This window comes from Neovison vison, chromosome 2 (assembly GCF_020171115.1).
Source record: "Neovison vison isolate M4711 chromosome 2, ASM_NN_V1, whole genome shotgun sequence".
Classification (NCBI taxonomy): domain Eukaryota; kingdom Metazoa; phylum Chordata; class Mammalia; order Carnivora; family Mustelidae; genus Neogale; species Neogale vison.
The window spans coordinates 174341138-174366751 of NC_058092.1; the positions used below are offsets into that span (position 1 = coordinate 174341138).

The 25614-nt window shown below is 38.9% G+C and overlaps 1 protein-coding gene across 5 annotated transcripts in view; it reads right to left on the minus strand.

The window, feature by feature from the left end:
• FAM13C (family with sequence similarity 13 member C) overlaps window positions 1-25614 on the minus strand; it is a 143939-nt gene that overhangs the window by 30774 nt on the left and 87551 nt on the right. For all 5 annotated transcript variants that reach the window (XM_044239543.1, XM_044239540.1, XM_044239539.1 and 2 more), the window contains one exon: window positions 7842-7926. In XM_044239543.1, coding sequence (XP_044095478.1) covers window positions 7842-7926 — 85 coding nt within the window. The remainder of the gene's footprint in view (window positions 1-7841; window positions 7927-25614) is intronic.

Sequence of the window (25614 nt, forward strand, 5' to 3'; positions counted from 1 at the left end):
ACAGTGTAGGTTCTTCATTCTGGGCTTAAGGGTGGTAGGGTGGGGGTTCCCAGAACAATTTCAGACACAAAGAGTCTGGGCATGCCATTGGTCATTTCCAGACTGTACTTGTGTCATAAGCATGGACGAAGGAATAACCAGAAAGGTTTAAAATGACCCTAATATATGGGAAACTGTATGAAAAGGAAAAAAAGATATATGAAAACTCTCTGTACCACTTGCTCAATTTTCAATAAACCTAAAACTTCTTAAAAATAAAATCAACTAAATTTCAAAAAATGACTATCAACCTACTAGTTAAAAACCTGGACTCTTGAGTTAGAGCCCCAGACTTAGTCTGAGATCACACTTGTTCACAATTGTTATGTCCTTGGCCAAGCAAGCCTCTTCTACCACAGAATCTTCTTTTGTAAAGTGTTGTAGCAAGGACAAATGGGATAACTTGTTACAACAGTCCTGCCTTAGAAACTGAATTTAAAAATCTTTTTAAAAATAGTTACCTGGTAAAAAAAATTTTTTTTAATTAAAAAAATTTAAAAATAATAATAAATTAAAAATAAAATAAAATAAATAATAATTACCTGGCTTTTTAGGCTATAGGACTTTTTTTCTTTCCCTATGGTTATAGAAACAACCTCAGAGAATATACCGTCATCTATAAATTTTGAAATAATTAACAAAGTACTTTCCTTAGAAAACAAGGGATTAGTGTGAAGTTCCCTCTTTCAGATACTATGAAGATGGTTATAAGAGCATCAGAGAAAAATTATTAACAGTAAAGATCATTGCCAGGCAAGTTATGTCATAGGTTTAGCACAGGTTAGATTTTATGGTAACAAATGTAGTTTCAACTTTAATAGAAGGTAATTTTTCAACCACCAGCTCTATAGATTATTGCTGTTATAAATATCTTTTGCTGAAGGGAATTAGTGTAATGTCAATCATATGCAAGACTCCAGAGGGGACCTAGGGAATGAACAGTACTAATGGCATTTCACACCTTGAAAGTAGTTATAATTATGACAGTAGATAAAGACAAATGTTAAGCATTATCAACTGGAAGAAAAGCCACATAAGCTCTGACTATGGCAAGAATACCCAGCTTTTTAAAAAATAATAGCTGACATTTATTGAGCATTTATTAAGAGGGGTGTGCTAAGTTCCTCATAAGCATTATGCTACATTATTCTTAAAATAATCCTAAGTAGAAACTATTCTTTTTTCCCATTTTAAAGAAAAAGAAACTGATGTACAGATCAAATCATCTGTCCAAGATCACTTAACCTGCACATCAAGTTCTGCAAAGAACTGTTTCTGAATAAGGCGGAACCAATGGATGTGATTTATTTGGGCTTTCAAGAAGTTCATGGCATGGTTCTTATATTAGAAGTTATTTAAAAACAAAACCAAATGATGACTGGGCTAAATGTTTTGCAGTGGATTACAAAACCCACTTAACAACATGCAGCAAAGAACAGAGTTGAATTAGTATCTTCATGATGGACATGCCAGTACTAATCTTTGCAAATGGATCCTGGATTAATCTTATTTTACATTTCAAAAATGACATGGAGGAGGAAATAGAGTCTTGAGTCTGAGTTTGCAGATGATATTCCCATTTTCCAAAGAATAAAATATTAAGCAACCGCAGAAGCAACTCAAAAGTCATGAGGAGGCTCAATAGCAACAGATGACCTTCAATGTGGACAGGAGGCAATCCAGCTGGAGAAAACGATCTGTGTTTTCTTTTTTTTTTTTTTTAAGATTTTATTTATTTATTTGACAGAGAGAGATCACAAGCAGGCAGAGAGGCAGGCAGAGAGAGAGGAGGAAGCAGGCTCCCTGCTGAGCAGGGAGCCCAATGCGGGACTCGATCCCAGGACCCTGAGATCATGACCCGAGCCGAAGGCAGCGGCTTAACCCACTGAGCCACCCAGGCGCCCCCGATCTGTGTTTTCTTAATAAGCACTAACGTATCAGTTTGGTATGGAATGGGAATTTTGGAGCTCTAATGGAATAGTGCTATAATATAAAAGCCAAGAACAGAGTAGGGATCTCTAGGAAGAGTTCAGAAAATAATCCAACATGCATAATATTTTGTAATTAATAAAACACCCTCATGCCCATGATTTTTATATTTTTAGGTATTCATTTTTTTTTACTGAGATCATCATAGTTTCATACATAAGAAATAATAGAGGGATCCCTTGGGCACTTTGCCAGTTTCTCCTAGGAGTATTATATTTATAAATAAAATTCTATTTGACTCCATCTGGAATCTGCTATGAAGGTCAGGTAAATGCATATCAAGAAACACAAAGTGTTCTAGAGATGGTTTAGATCACAGGAGCTGAAATGACTATGAAAGGAGAGGTTATAACGGGTTAATCAACTACAAATCTAGGTCCCTTCAGGGTGACAAAACATTACTTTCAAAACACATTAGCAGAGGGGCGCCTGGGTGGCTCAGTTGGTTAAGCAACTGCCTTTAGCTCAGATCATGATCCTGAAGTCCCGCATCGGGCTCCCTGCTCAGCAGGGAGTCTGCTTTTCCCTCTGACTTCTCCTCTCACACACTCTCTCTCTCTCAAATAAATAAATAAAATCTTAAAAAAAAAACACATTAGCAGAGAGTATATACATAGAGTAGGGGCTTAATTTCAAATTCTAGAATATCAGAACTATGGGACTTAATATTTAGACTGGATAGGAAATAACATAGTGTGAAGGACTAAAGTTTGGAGTCTGACTGGAAAAACCCTTCCTCTCCTCCTGTTTCTTACCAACATCTACCATTCAGTAGCTGTGGGACCTTCAGCAAGTTATACTAAATCTCCAAGCTTATTTCTTCATCTTTCATCTGGCCATAATAATGGCACCTACCTCATGAGGTTGTGAAGATAAAAGAGGAAGATGCAGCTAACAATGTCTGACACAAATGAAAATGTGATTATTAGCTAATGATGAAATTATGCATTTAAAATCTTTTAAAGGAAGGTTTCTAAAACCTTGGCCCTATTGAAATCTTGGACCAGATCATTCTTTTTTGGGGAAGTAGGGGTGGGCACAGAGGGTTCCTGTTCACTGTAGGATGTTCAGCAGCAACCGTGGTCTCTATCTCATTAGATGTAGCACTTATCTTCCAGCTGTGACACCAAAAATGTCCCTCGATATTGCCAAATATCCCCATGCCTGGGGGTGAAGTGGGCAGGTGGATGCAAAAAAAAATCAACCCTGGCTGAAAGCCACTGCTTTAAAGGAACTAATTTAGGACAAAAAGATGAAGTACTACTTTCTATGGTGGTAGCCATTTCTTAGTTAAAGCAACAGGTATAAAATACCAAAAATATAAAAAAGTTTCTGTTAGGATTTAGAAATACCATACACACATACACATAGATCCATAAAGAACAAAGTTTCTAAATTATATTTGGAATTATGTGCACTTAAAAGGTTGAAATAATGGAGATCCCTTCTTACTAACTTTCAAACACTGTGTGGGGTCACTGCCAGATAGGATAAAACATCAAGTTGGGTGGATAACACACCTAGCAGACACATGAGATGCCCCATGTTCCAGAAGGCCAGTTATAAACTCCGCCTGCAGGAGGAGGTGGACATTTCTTGCCCCCTAGAGAAACAGTAGAGCACTGTGTTCCAGAAAGTGTTCCTGAATCTCTCTGTACCCCCAGAATTACCAGGGTAGCTTTTCAAACATAGGAATTTCCAGGCCTTATCTCTACATTTTAATTTTGCATTTTAGGGTGGAGAGCCCAAGACATCTACCTATAAGTTTAATAAGTCCTCCCAAGTAATTGGTAACATCTGGTCAAGTCGACAGTGTCTTAAAATATAAGAGAATTTCAGGTTCTCTTTAACTCTGCCCCATCTTAATTTGGACATAAGAAAGTGACCTACACACCATGCAGAATTCCTTATGGGAATGATTATATCCTATAAATAGTTATACGCATTAGCTCTCACTAATGATCAACATTAGGAACAAAGGTCTTACCCAAATAAAAGTTTGAAAACCAAGATTTTACAACAAAAGAATTGGTTAGAAACTGCTATGGTTTATTATTTCTAGTAATAAGTCTTCAGTTATCTCTGGTAACAGCTTTTGCTACAAACTCCATACCATCAATCACCCATGTTCAGACAGAACAGGGGTTACTATGCTTAGTCATGTAGAACAAACAGTCCTTCTGCACACTCTGAAAATGACAAGCAGTTGAAAAGACAATGTTCATTCCATTTTCTATTCAACAACACCAGAACAGATCCTTACTAATGCCACAGAGGAAGGATTTGCTTCGGCTTTAAGAGGCTATTGATACAGGCAGAGGGATTTTGAGCCTCAGTGTGGAGGGGGTTTCCATCTCAAAATATGCAATTTGCAACCTACAGGTAGGGTTACCAGCTATCCCAGATTGCCTGGGACTGAGAATTGCCCAGCATGTGGGACTTTCAATGCTAAAACTTAGACATTCCTGGGCAAACCATGACAACTGATAACCCCACGTATAGTCTAAAAGTCCTCTTGCAGATGCTTTCTTCTCTATCACTTTTTTCTAAGGGTCTCTATATCCCCCAAATCTGCCCTACCCCTGGTCCATGTCCCCACCCCACACATTTCTAGCCTGAGGACTTGGGTGTTTGAGCACCTTTCTCTTCCTAAAGTAAATGGACTGAGCTTACTGGTCACAGACCCTGAGTTATAAGTCCAAGTCGTCCAGGAAATTGAGGTGAAGCAGAATCAAAGAGAACCTGACCTTCTCCCTCCTAATTCAAGATACTTAATAATGGTTCCCACTATTTGGGAGTGTTGATGAAATATAAAGATCACAGGACTTCCACCTCAGACTGTCCTGTGATGAGGACTAAGAATCCCCATATGTGAAAAGCTTCTTGGTAATTATCACGTGTAGGAAGGCTCACCAACAATATTCAGAACCCAGTGCTCCTCCAGGGGTGCCATGAAATGTGTTTCTGCTGCAAGGGCAGTTTATAATTGCATTTCCAGACTGGAGATGCTTTTCAGATATTTTACTAGGAAGGACTGACCTTTGTAACCTATAAATCCAAGTTAAAACCCACACGTTGCTCTCAAGAGACCATTTCAAATGCCTACACACTTTACTTGTCATGCCCTAATTGAGTCTAAAGTAAACTTGAAATCTATTTAAGTCAGATCAATTTATATTTATAAATGTTTGCCTTTAATAGTTAATTGGTAGCATATCATATCCAGATATTTCTGTAAAAATCACCTGTTGGGCTTTGTCTTTGTTATACCAATTACTGACATCAACAATTACTAATTGAATAGATAAATATATGTAAGGTTCAGGGCTAGATGCTAGGCTTGGGAAGAAGAAAATTTTAAGTTATATGATCCTTTATAGATTTATAGTCATTTATACTAATCTTATGTGATCATACTCTCAACATAGATTTTTATACACATAAAAATTAGTTTCAAGGTGGTGAAAGATCACTCTAGAAATCCTTTCACAGTCCCTGAGCCTTTAAGATGAGCAAATATTTCTTCTTTCTGAATGACACATGGATTAGAAAATATATTACTAAAAAAATTAATTAAATAAATGTAAAATATATATGTATATATATATATATATATATATATATGTATGTGTGTGTGTGTATATATATATATATATATATACACATCCTTCCTATAAACACTCATTTGGGAAGCCAATGAGAACCAATGATCCCATAAACTAATCTGTGAAAAACTATTCCAAATGTTTGCTACATTGGCAATAACCCTGCCAAATGCAGAGACGTTTTAGAGCCCTGAAAACATCTGGCAAGTGGTTTCGAGATTGTGTCAAAGGGTTATTGGAAAATTAGAGAAGATATGTGTCAAAGTACTACAGGGTCCAGTATAGGAGTTGAAGCTTCTTCACTCTTATGCAGTCATTTTGGCTACATGAGACTCCTTATTCATAAGCTCTACGAAGGTGAAAAACATCAAGATTTTATGGATTTTATCTTTGAAAACTTGCCAGACTTGCCAGAAATATTCTTGACTAGTGTGTGGACACACACACACAGAATAAAAACCTTTCATCTTCATAGACTCTCTTGGAAGGGCTCTGGGACACCTCAGACTCACCTACATTTTGGAAATTCAGCATCCTTTGTAAGGAACCTTCTGTCCATTTCTGCCATTTGACACTTGACATGTATGGATTGCTCCTTTGGTATGGGCAATTTCTACATAAATTTGGCATGTATTTCCATTATACAAGGAGTGTTAGTAAGCTTGTTCAAAATCCTGTCCATCTAGAATGAGAAAATGCAAAACTACTCCTGACCATTGGAGATTATGACACATACACACAAAAAAAAGTCATTTAAAATAGAAAAGATTATATATATATATATATATATATCATATAAATATTTTATTACTTTTTGCCAGATACTTGGGTAGCTATACAAAACATCAGACAACTCAAAGGTGAATTTGCATCTGGCTTAAGACTTTGTTATGTGTTTATATGTGTTTGTTGGGGTTGGTAGAAGAAGAAAATTGTGTCTAATAATCTGACTTAAAACTCTAATTGGATTGACATTGGGTCCTGCCCCCTTTTATTGCCTTTCATCAAAACACAATGGATGGCTAGCAGAGCAAGGGGAGCTCATCAGAAAATAAGGACAGCCAACTAGCCACCTGAATCCATGGGGAAATAATTTACCACTTACCAGCTTACACTAGGCCTCAGTGTCCTTCTCAGATTAGGTTAAGGATTTAATATAAAATATATAAAGGACTTAGTGCCTGGAGCACAAAAATCTTCAGTAGTAATAAAGCTACTAAGAGTAGCTACTATTAGCCACTATTATTAATATACTTAATTATTAATTAACATACTTAATAAACACTGGGATGATGTTTTTACCTACTTAGACCATATGGATCTGTTTTAAGCAGTAATGTCTTCAATGAGCTATTAATAATGACATTGAAATACATTACCTTTTTAAATCTCTTCTTTCAGTTCCTGGAGATAAAGGACATCTCATGAAGCAAGTTCACCTAATCCTATTTTTATCAGCCATCCAGAAACCAGTCTATAAACCTCTTACCCATCTGGGTTATAAAAGATAAGCTGTGCTCTCATTTCTACTTATATAAATTAGTGTTTCTTTCCTAACTGTCTTTCTGGAAGCATTAATTTGCCTTACTGCTCACTAGCCAATCTGCCATCTCTGGGGTTAAAACCAGAGAAACTATCAGACAAATGGAAATCAATTCTGAGACTTTTCAACATAGAAATTAATGCAGAAAAAAATTGAGACAGAAAAAGACAACATAGGATCAGAAAGAGTTACACCACTCACCTCCTCTTTGCCTATGTTGAATCATCTTACAAGCAGGTAATAGAAGAAAGCAAGTAGTCATGTTAAAACTCTCCTATCACCGAATACCTCAAAAATACTATCAGTATCAAGACAGTACAGATTATCTACATCCAGTGATAGAAAATAAGTACACCACTTGCTTGTCACAGAAAACCAAGTAGGAATTCATTAGGACCAGGAGTTGTGGTGAGTGTTTTTCACCTGACTCCTATTTACGCTTAAGTCTGACGCTTGGCCCCAGCTGGAGAGCATACTCTATACCAGCACACACCGTAATGCCTCCTGCTCCCTCTCAGCTCCCCCACTACAACTCAAGCACCTCTTCAGCTTTTCTGTTGCACCAGACATGGTTTCCCCATAGGAGGCCAGGTTTAGCAAAGCAGCAAGAAGCTGAACTATCCTGACAGTACACGTGAAGAACTGTCCCCAGCCCAGCCTCTTACCTGCAGCATCTGCGCCTTCCACAGGCACACTCTGGGTCGACACTGGGGTTGGGTCCTTGAGTCCATGCACCTGAGCAGCTTCTTCCTGGTTTGCCAAAAATGCAGAGCACAGATCAGTTTCCAGGGCTTGGAGCTTCAGCAAGGAATTCTGCCAGCAAAAGCAGAACATCGGGCTAGCTAAGTAACTGCCTAATACACAACAGTGAGTCCGTAGCTCCGCAGAGCACCTTCCTCCAGCGCCTGGCAGGGGGAAGATCTCAGCTCCAGCTGCTTCAGGTAGAGCTGATTGTGCCAGAATCAGATACACCTTATTTCACATGCAGCCTCAGTTTCTGCCTCATTTCAATCCTAACGTATATGGCTTTATGTGTCACACACGGGACTGGTGATTTCGTCAGCAGGAGACGCTGCACCAGAAGGAGCCAATCTGAGATGCTATCTGCTTCCCTGAGTGCTTGGGGCTTTACGCTTTTCAAGTGTTTCATTCATTGTGCTGACATCAGGAGCAAGTGACATTAGGCCCCTCCCAGGCTACCATTCATAAAAGCCAGCATCCCTTAACTACGAAGACTGCAGCAGACCGCAGTGCATAAAGAGTTACTGCTGCAGAGGCCGCCTGGCATCTGGGAGGTGCTTCTGGGCTCCCTGATCTACATCTGTGTCTGGGAGGGTATATGCATGCACTCATGTGTGTCTTCTGAACTTGCTTCCCTCACATGGGATGGCTATAGATGCGTATATCGAAAGCAGGGTGGAGGAAGCAGGGGAGAGGGCCTTGGTCACTGAGGGAGAAGCAATTTCTCAACTCCCAGAACAACCCTCTCCCCACCCCCTTCATTTCTCAGTTTAAATTTCTCCCAAGGTTCTTAATAAGAACAGAGTCATGCAGACTGACGCACGTATCCTGCCATGATGCAGATGCCCAGCAAATTAATTCCCCTGACCAGGTGAAAGTGAGTCACGCCTGAGGCCTTGGCGGGGTGCCACTCCCCTGCAACAGGAAAGCTCTGCAGGCCTCAGCAGCTCCTCCACCCACAGAGCTGCTGGCAGGGGTGGCCGCCTGGAGTGGAGACTTGATCCTGTGCCTATTATGACCCTCCAGTACACACATACTCGATCACACCCTACCCTCCGCATCCCCTATTCCCCACACATCTACATACTCCTGCTCCCTCTCAGCTCCCCCACTACTCACCCCCATCCCTATCCCGTGCATACCCTTATACCCTACCCTACCTTCACCCCCTGTTCTCCACACCCTCATGCCAACCCCATACCTTCACACTACTTGCACATACACTTAACCTCCAAATAACCCCATATATACTCTCATTCCTACTCTTCACACTCACCTTTTTTTATCCCCTACTACACACATACACACAGAGACACCCCACCATACGCACACCATATATACGCCCTGATACTCAGCTCCCACTCTCACATCTATTTGGTACACACACAGCCCTACCCACATGTATACCCTCACGCCTTACCTCACCTAAGTGCCTACCTCCGGCATCTCTTCACACTGGGCCCCTCCGCCCCCACAATACCTATTCCTACACACATACCCTCTTCCATGCTGTTGATGTAAATAAATACAAGCCCACAGCAGTGTTTTCAAAGTTGTTCCCTACTAAATGGGCTCCAGATACCTCCTCTGCCATGCTCAGAGATGAAGGCACAAACCTCCTCTGTGCTCAGGGGCTGCTGACTGAGGGCCCACAGTTCAGATTAGGCATCTGCCTAAGATCGGGTCACCTTTTTATTGCTCCCTCCTCCTTTCTGGGATGTTCTCCCAGCATTTGAGTGTGAAAGTAAGAACCTGAGGTTACTGACAGGAGCTACACAGAAGCAAGGACACCAAGTTTCTGAAAAGAGTTCTAGGCATCTGGGAGACAAACAAACAAACAAACAAAATTCCAGACAAACTTCCTACTGGCAGACCTTGGAGAGTGACCTTTCAAAAAAGAGCAAAACTATTTTGAAAATTAAGAAATGATGACATGAGAATGTAAAATGGTACAGGTGCTATAGAAAACAGTACGGCATTTCCTCAAAAAAAAAAAAAAAAACTTAAAAATAGAACAACCATATGATCCAGTAATTCTGCTACTGCTTATATACCCTGAAAGAATTGAGAGCAGGGACTCAAACAGATATTTGTGCACCCTTATTCATAGCAATATTATTCACAATACCCAAGAGTTACATTATGGACTAAATTGTGTGTATATACATGGAACTGGAACACTGGGTTTATTACAAATGATCTCCACACCCCAGAGGCCGCTGGGCAGAGCTCTGGTCATGTGTGAGGCCAAATGCTACACCAACTCTGAGGCCTTGACTCATCACTTTATCTTCTAGGGCCCCACTCTCTGCATCTGCCTATAAAGGGTCTGGGACTAGATGACTTCTAAATCCCTTTCCAACTGTAATGGAATGGAAAACAAACGTGCACCTACACTGAGGATGGTGCACAGAGTATGGCACAATGGGGACGCTTAGTGTTTCTGGAACTGAACCAAGTGTACATGCAACACAAATAAAGAGCAAATAATTTCAATGCATAGGAGTATGTCAGCTCACATTCAGAGGCCTCTGAACTCCCACAGGGAGTGAGGGATAACGCTGAGACCCAGTTATGGCTAGAAGTAGTAATTGGGTTGTTGTCCATCTTACTCTTCCAGCTGTCCCTCCCTTGTACTCAGACCGAAGCAAAAACAAGACAGGAGGTTTGTCAAAGACGATCCATCTGCATGGCTGGTTTATTCCTCTCTGAGATAAGAGATAAGAGTAAGGCTAAAGGAACGGAGAAGAAAGCAAGTGGCAAATGAAACAAGAGAGAGAAGATGAAGGTCTCAAGGTGTAAGACCACCTCCAAGCAGAAGGGAAAAAATAAGCTGCTATAACTGAAGACAAGAAAGCAGAATGGAGGTGTCTTCCTTTCGGTGGTCATTCTATGACCAGTTGTCATCAACTACATACCTTCCTCACTCCAAACTGACCCATTACCTGAAGATGACCTGAAGATGTTTCTCAATATAGGAATGGAGAGTGGGGATTTGGACATGCTGTGTAGGATGGGTCTACAGACCCATTATAAAGGGATACCTCTCCTGCTGACCAGGAAACCCAGGACAAGGGTGGGGGTAGGGGCCTTACCTGTAAGCAATCTATGCCACCGTCATATGTCCTTCCAGTAAGCAACAGAAGACATTCAGCCTGTCGCATCAGGGCTGAGCCCCATAGACAAACCCTTGAGAAGGCCCATGGACATGTCACACTGCACATTATGCCCTTACACCGATGTAACACCACACATACAGCTACTAGGCTCTGCCCACTTTTAATGCACACAGAGCTGCACTAGGCTCTGGTGAGACTGGTTTTACCCCTTTCTTGTGGGGCTTCCAGTGTAGTGGGGAGATAGCCAGAAAGCAAGCAAATCAAATAAGAGTGAAGTTTCTACTGTCATATGGTGATGGAAAAAGAAACCACAAGCCTGAGGAGAGAGTAAGCACTCGTTTAACTCTGATCATGCCTGACGCAGTGACCTTAAATGCAGGAACATGATTTTCTCCTACAGAAAACTAAGGGCTTTAAATCCCTGGTGTCCTGGTGCTACCTCAATGCAACCATTCTCTCACTAGGACCAGCAATCCCTATGAGGCTGCCCCAGCCCACTCCTCAGAGCCAGCCTGCTAGCACTAATGCAGATTTACAATCCCAGGTTTCCATAATGGATCTTTAGGATCTACAGGAAAAAATAAACAAAGGCTGATGGATGCCCTAAAGAACAATGACTACCTCTCCTTCCCTTCTCCCATCTGCATATGTATGAAACCAAAGAGAAGTCCAGGAAACCTAGGTGTGGCTTTCTAAAAGCTATTTTTTTTCTCTTTTACATAATGGAAAATATGCTACTTGTTTTAGAAAATACTCTACTCACTTTTCTCTGCTATGCAATTACTGGGTCCCTCTTTAGTTGGGTTGGAATGGAGAACACCCACACAGGCTGGATGGTTAAATGCTATTTTAAGGTACCTTCGCCTACAATTCACCAGTTGCAGAATAGGGAAAGCTTACTTTTAATTTTTGTGAAGAGGTTCAGTGGCCCTTTCACATCCTTTTATCTAAGAACTGTATATAAATTCTCTATGGTGATATGAAGATCAAATTGGATATTTGCTCAAAGTTGGGGATACAACTGGGTCCCTGAATATCCCATTTTACTTACCATTCTTCTTCCCTGATTTTAATGTTTTCCATGTATATTTCCCTCCATGACCTACCTCTCAATCCCTCCTCACACATACTCCCCTTTCTTTCCACCTGCTTCCTGACCCCACCTCTCCAGGCCTGCTTTAGCTATAGTCATTTCACAGTCAAATTTCTATCAAATTCTTGAGCCAGGTTTGATTACCTTAGCTAAGCTGCACCCCCAATTTCTCTGTTAGCATTTTATTTATTTCTAACACTCACCATAATATGTAATTTAATTCATTTCCCCCTTGTTTATTGGATCTTTCTTGCTCCAAGAGGGCTGGAACCATGCCTCCATTGTTCACTGCCATACCTAGCACAGTGAGTAGTACAGGAGCCAACCTATAAAAGGACTGCCATTGCATATTAGTTTTTATTTCCTGGACTCTTTTTAGGCCCTTCTGAGTATCCAGATCCAAGCTGTCCTGTTGCTGTGGCCCAGAAACTTTAAAATGATTACAAATCACTAAGGGATTTGTTAAAGATGTGTATCACATAGGTATCACCCAAGAGATTCAAATTCTGTGGCCCGGGGCAGGGGGATGGGGGGGATGGGGGGTGTCATTTAGATACAGAAGTCCAAGGTCCATACTTGAGAGACAGAGCCCTATTCCCAGGGGACTTGACCTACTCTAAAAGCTGCCTTGTTTGCCTGCTTAGCTCCACCTATCCCAGGAACAATAGCTTTTCCCTTACTCCTCGCCCTCTGACACCCTCATTAGCTTCCTGCCCTGGACACACCTTGAGGGCCGCTCCTCCTCTGTCTCACCACACATACACACCCACACCAGGACACATAAATTATGAAGTGCTCAGAAGCAAGGCAGTGTTGCCTTCTGAATGGCTGTTACTGATCTCTGAATGTTCTTGCTGAAAGAAGCTGGACTTCTTCCAAAAGTGATGGCTATAGAAAATACCAAATTGACCCACCCCTAGAAACAGTGGACTTTCAGCTAATTCCTTTGGGACCTGTATTGCTTATAGTCCAGGAAGATTTGCAGCCAAGTCCAACTGAGGGATTACACACCTCAGTTCAGCCTCCTCTGCTCCAGGGGATCAGCCATTACCTTCCACACTACCCAGTGGAGAAATTCAATGTAAGAGAAAAACCTATTCACTTCTAGGGACCCTGTGTTGACTACAGGATCCAGATCCTATTCTGATATTATCAAGACTTCTTAAACAAGGACAATGCCACCACAACACACAATAACCCAAACCAAATTTCCATTTAGCCAGATGATTTCAACCTAGGAAGGGAGAGTATTGTACTTAGTTTTATCTTATTTTGATGTCCTTGTTATGTTCACCTTGGTAAATAAATATAAAAATGACAATAATACTGCTAATGAAACTCATATTTTAATTCAGAACTTTGATATTGATTTTCTAAAACTACAATGTGTCTCATTTTCAATTCATGGAATGGACTTCGATAGTTTCTCATTGGAGCTATTAGTACTTAAACTATCCAAAGGACAGAGTTTAAAGAAAATTAGCCCATAAATCATATTTTATAAAACATCAATTATATCCTGAGGGCTAAAGTCCACAAATCTATTCTGTGTTGTAACCCATACATTAACTCTTAGTAACTACTTCTGTTTCAATTTCTTTAAGCTCTGAAAAATATTCTGCTAAAAAATTAATTCAGTAAGATGGAGTGGACTAAGATGGAGATGTAGGAAGATCCTGAACTCACCTACTTCCATGGACACACTAAATCTACAGTTACATATAGAACAATCCCCTCTGAAAAACAAACAAACAAATAAAAAACACCCTGAAAACTAGCTGAGTGGCTATTTCACAATAATGGATAAAAGGACTATATTGAGAAGGACAGGAGAAGCAGACATACAATCTTGCCAAAAACCCCACCTCTAGCATGGTGATCCACAATCAGGAGGGATTCCACAAATAAAAACTTCTCCCTTAGGAGCAAACTTCAAGCCCTACATGAGATACCCCAACCCTTGGGACCCACAATAGAAATACAAGCCCCCAAAATGTCTGACCTTGAAAAACACATCCAGGAAACTCAAGGGACTGTGTAGAAATGACTGGCTTACATGCAGAGTAACCCTGGGGACTAGCAAAAAAGTAGCAGGTTGTGGGGCACCTGGGTGACTCAGTTGGTTGAGCATATGACTCTAGGTTTTGGCTCTGCATTGGGCTCCACACTCAGTAGGAAGTCTGCTTGAGATTCTCTCCCTCTGCCCCTCCCCCTGCTTGTACATACTCTCTCTCTCTCTAAAATGAATAATAAACCTTCAAAATCAAACAAACAAAAAAGAGCAGCAGTTTGAAAATGCCTATACTATATGTGAAGAAGATTCATTTACTAATCTTTTTTTTCAATTTATTTATTTTTAGAAAAACAGTATTCATTATTTTTTCACCACACCCAGTGCTCCATGCAAGCCGTGCCCTCTATAATACCCACCACCTGGTACCCCAACCTCCCACCCCCCTGCCACTTCAAACCCCTCAGATTGTTTTTCAGAGTCCATAGTCTCCCATGGTTCAACTCCCCTTCCAATTTACCCAAATTCCCTTCTCCTCTCTAACGCCCCTTGTCCTCCATGCTATCTGTTATGCTCCACAAATAAGTGAAACCATATGATAATTGACTCTCTCTGCTTGACCTACTTCACTCAGCATAATCTCCTCCAGTCCCGTCCATGTTGCTACAGAAGTTGGGTATTCATCCTTTCTGATGGAGGCATAATACTCCATAGTGTATATGGACCACATCTTCCTTATCCATTCATCCATTGAAGGGCATCTTGGTTCTTTCCATAGTTTGGCGACCGTGGCCATTGCTGCTATAAACATTGGGGTACAGATGGCCCTTCTTTTCATGACATCTGTGTCTTTGGGGTAAATACCCAGGAGTGCAATTGCAGGGTCATAGGGAAGCTCTATTTTTAATTTCTTGAGGAATCTCCACACTGTTCTCCAAAGAGGCTGCACCAACTTGCATTCCCACCAACAGTGTAAGAGGGTTCCCCTTTCTCCACATCCTCTCCAACACATGCTGTTTCCTGTTTTGTTAATTTTGGCCATTCTAACTGGTGTAAGGTGATATCTCAATGTGGTTTTAATTTGAATCTCCCTGAGGGCTAATGATGATGAACATTTTTTCATGTGTCTGATAGCCATTTGTATGTCTTGATTGGAGAAGTGTCTGTTCATATCTTCTGCCCATTTTTTGATGTGTTTGCCTGTTTCGTGTGTGTTGATTTTGAGGAGTTCTTTATAGATCCTGGATATCAACCTTTTGTCTGTACTGTCATTTGCAAATATCTTCTCCCATTCCGTGGGTTGCCTCTTTGTTTTTTTGACTGTTTCCTTTGCTATGCAGAAGCTTTTGATTTTGATGAAGTCCCAAAAGTTTATTTTCGCTTTTGTTTCCTTTGCCTTTGGAGACGTATCTTGAAAGAAGTTGCTGTGGCTGATATCAAAGAGATTACTGCCTATGTTCTCCTCTAGGATTCTGATGGATTCCTGTCTCACGTTGAGGTCTTTTATCCATTTTGAGTTGATCTTTGTGTACGGTGTAAGAGAATGGTCGAGTTTCATTCTTCTACATATAGCTGTCCAGTTTTCCCAGCACCATTTATTTAAGAGACTGTCTTTTTTCCACTGTATATTTTTTCCTGTTTTGTCGAAGATTAATTGACCATAGAGTTGAGGGTCCATATCTGGGCTCTCTACTCTGTTCCACTGGTCTATGTGTCTGTTTTTATGCCAGTACCATGCTGTCTTGGTGATCACAGCTTTGTAATAAAGCTTGAAATCAGGTAACGTGATGCCGCCAGCTTTATTTTTGTTCATTTACTAATTTTTGTATTTTTGTTCATTTACTAATCTTAAACCATCTACTGGAGGGGCTGGAATCTATAAGAACTCTCTGGGGGCAGTGGCACTAGCACATGCCATTTCTGCACTCTCTCTCTAACTTCATAGAGCAGGCAAGTGTGCCCCAGCCCTGTACTCTCCCACTGCCCTGCTATAGCTGACAGGCACACCCTGGCCCTGCAGTCTTCCACTGTCATGCTATGGCCTGCCGGCACATTCTTGTGTTCTCCCACTGCCTTACAAAGGCCAGGGACACACGGTTCACATGCTCCCGGTTCACTCCTTGATCACCTCACTTACTCTTCTCGCCAATAAGATCATTACATTATGTTCCTGCATTCCATAGGACTATAATAATTGGAGACCGTTCTTGGCAGACTATTATCACCCCCAGGGTAATATAAACAGCAAACTGAAAGACACTCCTAGTCTTTCTGTTAAAAAGGCTTCTTTACTTGTTTTAGACCTTCAGCATGAGGGAAAGGTTTCAGGTTTGCCAAACATCTAGAGGCTAGGGGGTGTTCTCAAGGAACCTAAACAGGGACACCTTCTTTGTGCTCTCCTTTGGCCTCAAAACAGCATATATACTCTCCCAGAAAGGAGCATATATACTCATCTGAAGCTCTGATTTTTGCACCTGTCACCCAGGAGACACCAGATGACCTGTCTGGAAGACAACAGGATTTACAACTGCAGCCTCATAGGAGTATATATATTTATAAACTTTAAAAGTTGCTGCCTGACAGTCTGGCTTCTAATCACCTGAAACCAGGTGCCGACTGACGGCTCTCTCTTTAGAACATTGACAAGTCTTGGCACACCCTCAGCAACTGTGACCTACCAAGAATAAATGAGACTGTTTAGATAAATGCAAAGATTCTAGAGACAACAAATAACTAGAGCAGAATTAAAAAATAAGTGTCATCTCTTACACAAGGCCCTACTTGAAGACTTGGAGAGATAGATGTTTACCCTAATACAAAGGAAAAAACACAGAGAGTCAATCAAAATGGAAAAACAGAGGACCATGTTCCAAATAAAAGAACTAGTCAAAACCCCAGGAAAAACAACTTAATAGAATGGAGATAAGTAATCTACCTGATAAAAAATTCAAAGCAATTGTCATAAAGATACTCACCAAACTTGGGAGAAAAATGGATGAGCCTGGCAAGAACTTCAACAAAGAGATAAAGAATATAAGAAAGTACCAAACAGAAGTCACAGACCTGAAGACCATAACAGTAACAAAAAAATACACTAGAGGGAAAAAAGAGCAGATTAGAGGATAAAGAAGAACTGATTAGTAACCTGACAGGGTAGTGGCAATCATTCAAACTGAAGAGCAGAAAGAGGAAAGAATGTAAAGAAATGAGGATGGTTTAAGGGACATTTGGAATAGTATCAAGGATCCTAACATCCTCATTATGGGAGTCCCAGAATGAGAAGAGAGAGAAAGGGGCAGAAAAATTCTTTAAAGAAATAACAATTGAAAATTTCCCTAACCTGGGGAAAGTTACAGACATCCAGGTACAGGAAGTACAGAGAGTTCCAAAAAAGATGAACCCAAAGAGATCCACACCAAAACACATTAAAATTAAAATTTCAAAAATTAAAAATATGAGAATCTGAAAAGCAGCAAAAGAAAGTAATTCATTGCATATAAATAAACCCTTCCTCCATAAAGTTTTCAGCTGATTTTTCAGCAGAAACTTTAGGCCAGAAGAAAATGGCACAGCATGTTCAAAGTACTGAAACAAAACAAAACAAAACAAAAACCTTACAACTGAGGATACTCTCTACAACAAGTTTACCATTCAGAATAGAAGAGGAAATAAAGAGTTTCCCAAGCAAGCAAGCAAGACTAAAGGAGTTAATTCACCCCTGAACTAGCAGATAAGAAAAGAAAGAAAAAAAAATGGAAAGGAAAGAAAAAGGAAAAGAAAAAGAAAGGAAGAAAAGGTCATAACTAGAAATAAGAAAATATTTGGAAGAAAAAATCTGAATGGTAAAGGCAAGCATAGAGAAAAGGTAATGTATCAAACACTTATAAACCTAGTATAAGGGTAGTAAAAAAATTTTAAAAAAGTAAAAAAAAAGTATGAGGGTAGTAAAAAACAAAAGTAGTAAAATCAACTAAATCTATAATAATTATATATAAGGGATTCATTAAATACAAATGCGTAAAATATGATCTCAAAAACATAAAATGTGTTCGAGGAGTAAAAATGTGGCAGTTTCAGAATGCATTTGGACTTAAACAATCACCACCCGAAATAGACTACTATGTATGTAATGATTATATATTAAATTCATGGTAAGCAGAAACCAAAAACCTATAATAGATACATAAAAAATAAACAGAAAGGAATCTACACATAACACTATAGAAAGTCATCAAATCACTAGGTGAATAAAGAGAAAAGAACAGAGAAGAACTACAAAAACAAGCAGAAAACAATTAACGGAATGGAAATAAATACATACCTAATAATAACTAGTTTACATATAACTGGACTAAATATTCCAATCAGAAGATAGGGTAGCTGAATGGCAAATGGAAGGTAGAAAAAAAAAGACCCATCTGTATGCTGACTGCAAGCTACTCACTTTAGATCTAAGATACAGACTGAAAATGAAGGGATAAAAATATATCCCATGCAAATGGAAACAAACAAAAAGCTGGAGTAGCAATATTTATATTAGACAAAATAGACTTTTTTTTTTAAAGATTTTATTTATTTGATAGAGAGAGATCACAAGTAGATGGAGAGGCAGGCAGAGAGAGAGGAGGAAGCAGGCTCCCCGCTGAGCAGAGAGCCCGACGCGGGACTCGATCCCAGGACCCTGAGATCACGACCCGAGCCGAAGGCAGCGGCCCAACTCACTGAGCCACCCAGGCGCCCCCAAAATAGACTTTAAAACAAAGTTATAACAAGAGACAAAGAAGAAAATTACATAATGATAAAGAGATCAATCAAAAAATAGAATAAAACATTGTACATATTTGTGCACCCAACATAAGAGGACCTAACTATAAAAAACAAATATTAAAAATTGGAATGGGAGAAATTGACAGTAATACAATAATAGTAGGGAATTTTAACACCCCACTTACATCAACAGATAAATCATCCAGACAGAAAATCAAAAACGAAACATTGACACCGAACAACATGTTAGACAAGATGGACTTAACAAATATATACATAGCATTCTTCCTAAAATAAGAGAATACATTTTCTTCTCAGGTACACACAGAACATCCTCCAGGATAGATCACATTAGCCCCAAAACAAAATTCAATAAATTAAGATTGAAATAATATTAAGCATCTTTTTTGGCCACAGCACTGTGAAAGTAGAGATCAGCTACAAGAAGAAAACTGGAGAAAGGACAAACATGTAAAGACTAAACAATACACCAGAAAACAGCTAATGGGTAAATGAAGAAATTAAAGAGGAAATAAAAAAACACCTTGAGACATATGGAAATGAAAGAACATTGCTCCAAAAGAGGGAAGTTTATGGTGATACAGGCCCACCTCAAGAAACAAGAACAAAAAAGTCTCAAATAAACAATCCAAACTTACATCTAAACACCAGAAAAGAACAAAGTCCTAAATTAGTACAAGGAAAGAAAAATAAAAGTCAGATCATAAATAAAATAGAGATTAAAAATCAATAAAGATTAATAAAATTAATAAAGATTATTAACTATTTAGAGTATTTATTAAGATTATTTGTTAATAAAGTTTAATAAAATTAAGGGGTGAGGTGAGGAAGGAAGATGGTAAAGTAGGAAGATTCTGAGTCCACCTCATCTCACCAACTCATTGAGATAAAAGCTAAATCTGTGAAACTAACTTTGAAAATGACCCAAAGACTGGCAGAACAAACCTTCCACAGTTAATCACAGAGAGAATGTCACATTGAAAGGGTAGGAGGGCAGAGACACAGTTTAAAACAACTTCCCCCTCCCCACAGTGAAACTAATCACAAATAAGGGAGACATCGCAAGCATGGAGAAGTAAGAGTTTCAGACCCAAACCAGGCACCTCTAGTACTGGGGACCCACACTGGGAAGACAAGTCCCCATAACATCTGACTTTGAAAACCAGTGGGCCCTAACTTTAGTAGCTTTAAAAATCAGCAGGCTTCCCTCTGGGAAAGCCAAAGCATGGTAGAAAATTGAGTGGTTTAAAAAAATTTTTTTGAGTCCCCACCCTTTAAAAGCCAGCATAATATATAACTTGAGCCCAAGACACAGCACAGAAGTACCAGTTTCAAAATCACCTGGAGTATATATGAAGATTTATTGACTAATCTTAGAACATAAGATGGAGGGGCAAGGAACTTCAGGAAATTTTTCTGGGAATATTAGTACTGCTAGGTGCCATTTTTTTTACACTCCCCCCAGCATAGATGCTTGCAGGAGCCAATTCCAACTCCCTCCATCTACCTTGCTAGTAATGCATGCCCTGCCCCTGCATTTCCCTGAGGACCCTCCCAACACAATCTGCTTGCCTGGATTACACTACAGGGCACAAGACGTCTTCTACATAAGGCCACTACTTTCAAGAAAGGGAGACATAGCTAACCGACCTAATACATAGAAACAAACACAGTTAGACAAAACGAAGAGGCAGAGGACTAGGTCCTAAATTAAAGGAAAAGAAAAAATCACAGTAAAAGAGCTAAATGAAATAAGGATAATTAACATGCCTGATAAGTAATTCAAAGAAATGGTCATAAAGATACTCACTAAACATGAGAAAGAGTAGATGAACTTCCACAAAGAGAGAGAAAATATAAAAAAGAACTAGTCAGAGCTGAGAATTCAATAACTAAAATAAAATATAAGCCAGAGGGAAGCAACAGCAAATTAGAGAATGCAGAAGAACAAATCAGTAATCTAGAATATAGGATAATGGAAAACAACCAAGCTGAAAATAAATAAATAAATAAATAAATAAATAAATAAATAAAAACAGGTTTAAGGAAGTCAGTGACATCATTAAGCATAATTACATTTGCATTATAGGAATCCCAAAAAAAATCAGACAAAAGGAGACAGAAATTTTATTTGAAGAAATAATACACAAAAATTTCCTCAACCTAGAAAGGGAAACAGATATCCAAGTCTAGAAGTACAGAGAGACTGTAACAAAATGAACCCAAAGAGGTCCCACCTCAACACATAATTAAAATGACAAAAAAGTAATTATAGGGAATTTTAAAAGCAGCAAGAGAACAGAAATAGTTACATCCAAGGAAAACCCCATAAGCCTATCAGCTGATTTTTCAGAATAAACTTTGCAAGCCAGAAGCAAGTGGCATGATCTATTCAAAGTACTGAAAGGAAAATACCTAAAACTAAGAATGTTCTACCTAGCAAGATTATCATTCCCAACACAAGAAGACATAAAGAGTTTCCCAGATAAACAAAAGTCAAAGGAGTGTATTACCACTAAATCATCCTTACAAGAAATGTTAAAGGGAATTCTTTAAGTGGAAAGAAAAAGGTCATCACTAGAGGAAAATAGTATGAAAGGAAAAAAATTTACAAGTAAAGCAAGCATATGCTAATGGTAGCAGATTAGTCACTTACAAATACAGTATGGAGATTAAAACCCAAAGCAATAAAACAATAATATCTACAAAAAGTAGTACAGGCATACAAAAAATAAAGATATGTAAAATACTATATCATATACATAAAATGTGAGGAGAAGAGTAAAAATTTAGTGCTATTAGAATGTGTGAACTTCTGTAACCATCAAATTAAGATATATGCTATACATGTAAGATGTTGCATAAAAACCCAATGGTAACCACAAATCAAAAAGCTATAGTATATGGCTGAAAACTAAAATAGCAGAGGAGTAGGGGGACCTTAAGTTTGTTTTGTACTTCAAACACAGCTAGATACTTACCAAGCATCAGAACACTCAAAAAATGTCAAAAAACACTCAAAAGATGCTCAATCAAAGGTGGGAGAGAATAAAACCTGCAAGGTAGGCGGGGAGGAGAGTAGCCTTGGGGGAGATACAACTGTGAATATGGTATCAGGGAGGGAGCCTATTTATGGAGGCTACCACAAAGTATTATAAGAAGTGGAGTGCAAAATCTGAACTTTGAGGAATCCACTACTCTGGGATTAAAGGTGCTCAAGGGTCTTGGTGGGGTGGAATCTCAGGAGTGACAACGTGGTCTGAGGATCCTCTGGGTCACAAGATCAGGTGGCACCAACGTGCTGCACTGTCCCCAGGAATGGGAACAGGAAAGCCCCTGGGACCAGTTGATCTTGGTTCCAGTTTTCTGTTCTGTGTTACCATAAACTGTGAACCACTGCGCCATGGGGCAACAGCTTTCTTGGGACAAACCAGGAAACAGCTAAAGCACTGGAAGACCCTCTCCTGGAAGAAAAGCAGGGGTCTGTGCCTCAGGAGTCTCTAAAATGTGGAATTTTGAAACTCAGTTGTGTGCCTGGGATAAAAAATCTTGGATGCATGCAGTGTGAACACAGGGTTTAGAGAAAAACAGAACACAACAGGTGAATAATAGCTTTTCTGTGAGGGCTCAATGAAGAGTGTGTGTGTGGTGGGCACTTTCAGTTCCAAAACTAGAGAGTGGGGTGTCATCCTATTTATCCTACCCATCAGGGCTAGAAGTCTTCAGAGAGCAAAACAGCCCCACTTAGTGGAGGCTGGTGTCACTTAACACCCGGAGGCCATTTCACTGAAATAAGTCAGCATAAGAATCAGCACAGCCAGTTTTATCCCCAGAAGAACAGCAAAAACAGGGGTTCACAAGTCGACTGAAAACAGAGTGCTGCAAAGCTTCAGCTCAAGGAGAAACAGGATAAGATTCCTTTTTACTTTTATTTATTTTTATTATCTTTTTCATTTATTTTATTTTTTCAATTCCTTTTAAAATTTTTATTATTAATCTTTCTCTTCATTTTTATTTATGTATATTTTAACATATTTTTTATTTTGTTTTGTTTCAACTATATATCTATCTATATATTTGTATTTGGGGATATAGATTCTTTTAAGAAGCAAACAAAAACACACCCAAGATCAAGGTTTTTTTTATTTTTGTTTTCTTTGCTTTTTGTTTTGTTTTGTTTTTGTTTTTGTATTTCTCTTTCTTCTTTTCTGGACAAAATGATGAGATGGAGAAACTAACCCCAAAAGAAAGAATAGGAAATAGAACTCATGGCTAGGGATTTAATCAATACAGATAAAAGATACCCAAACTAGAATTTAAAACAGCGATTATAAGGATACTAGCTGGGCTTGAAAAAGAATATAGAAGACACTAGAGAATGACTTACTACAGAGATAAAAACTAAAATCTAGTCGGGCTGAATAACAGAGCCTATAACAAAGATGCAAACATAAATGAAGGCCATAAAAAGGAGAATAGACAAAGCAGAGGAGTGAATCAGTGATACAGAAGACCAAATTATAGAAAATAATGAATCTAAAAAGAAGAGAAAAAGAAAAGTAATGAATCATGAGGGTAGAGTTTGGGATCTCGTGACTTATTAAGATGTATTAACTTTCATATCATAAGAATCCCAAAAGAGGAAGAGAGAGAACAATGGGAAGAAGGTCTGTTCAAACAAATGGTAGCTGAAAACTTCCCTAATCTGGGGAAGGACACAGACCTCAATCCAAGAACCACAGAGAACACTCACTAAATTCAGCAAAAACTGACTATTCCAAGGCATATCATAGTGAAATTCACAAAATACACAAACAAGGAAAGAATCCTGAAAGTAGCAAGTGAAAAAAAATCCCTTAACCTACAAGGGGAGACAGATCAACCTTGCAGCAGACCTGTCCACAAAAACGTGACAGGCCAGAAGAGAGTAGCAGGAAATATTCAATGTGCTAAATGGAAAAAATATGCAGCCAAGAATTCTTTATCCACCAAGGCTGTCATTCAGAATACAAAGAGAATATAGTTTCCCAGACAAACAAAAACTAAAGGAGTTCATGACCACTAAACCAGTCTACAAGAAATTTTAAGGAGGAGAAAAAAGACCCAAAGGACCAAAGACTAGAAAGGACAGAGAATATTACCAGAAACACTAATTCTATAAGTAACACAATGGCACTAAATTGATATCTTTCAATAATCACTGTGACTGTAAATGAACTAAATGCTCCAATCAATATATAGAGTATCAGACTAAATTTAAAAAAAAAATCCATCTACACATAATAGACACTCATTTTAGACCAAAGACACCTGCAGATAGAACAATTTATCATGATAATGGATGTCAAAAGAAAGTTGGAATAGCCATACTTAAACAAACTAGATTTTAAAACAAAGACTGTAAAGAGAGATGAAGAAGGGCATTATATCATAATTAAGGGGTCTATCCATCAAGATCTAACAGTTGTATGAGGCACCTCAGTGGCTCAGTTGGTTAAGTGTCCAACGCCTGATTTCAGCCCAGGTCATGATCTCAGAATTGTGAGATCAGCCCCACATCAGGCTCCACTCTGGGCATGGAGCCTGATTAATATTCTTTCTCTCCCTTTACCTCTATCCCTCTCTTCATCTCTCTGCTCACTGATAATAATGCAGTAATAGTAGGGGACTTTAACATCTCACTTACAGCAATGGACAGATCATCTAAGCAGAAAATCAATAAAGAAACAATGACTCTGAATGACACACTGGACAAGATGGACTTAACAACTTATTCAGAACATTTCATCCTAAAGTAGCAGAATACACATTCTTTTTGAGTGCAAATGGAACATTCTCCAGAATAGATCACATACTGGGTCACAAATCAGCCTTCATAAAGACTGAGCTCATACCATGTATATATTTTCAAACTACAACACTCTGAAACTTAAGTCAACCACAAGAAAAAAATCTGGACAAACCTCAAATACATGGAGGCTAAAGAACATCTTACTAAAGAGTGAAAGGGTTAACCAGGAAATTAAGGAAGAAATTTTTTAAAAATACATGGAAGAAAATAAAAATGAAAACACAACAGTAGAGAACATTTGGAATGCAGTGAAGGCAGTCCTAAGAGCGAAGTATATTGCAATACAGGCCTACCTCTAGAAGCAAGAAAAGTTTCAAATACACAACCTAACCTTACACCTAATGAATCTAGAAAATGAACAGCAACTAAAGCCTAAAGCCAGGAAGAAAAGGGAAATAATAAAGATTAGAGCAGAAATAAATTATATAGAAACAAACAAATAAAACCAGTGGAATGGATTAAGAAAACCAAGAGCTCATTCTTTAATAACATTCATAAACACATAGCCAGACTTATCAAAAAGAAAAGAGAAAGGACCCAAACAGACAAAATCACAAATGAAAGAGAGAGATCACAATCAACACTGAAAAAATACAAACAATTATAAAAGAATACTATGAAAAATTATATGCCAACAAACTGGGCAACTTGGAAGAAATGGACAAATTCTTAGAAACTTACAAACTATCAAAACTAAAACAGGAAGAAATAGAAAACTTGAATAGACTCATAACCAGCAAAGAAACTCAATCAATAATCAAAAATTTCTCCCAACAGACAGAAGTCCCAGGCCAGATGGTTTCCCAGGGGAATTCTATGAAACATTTAAATAGAG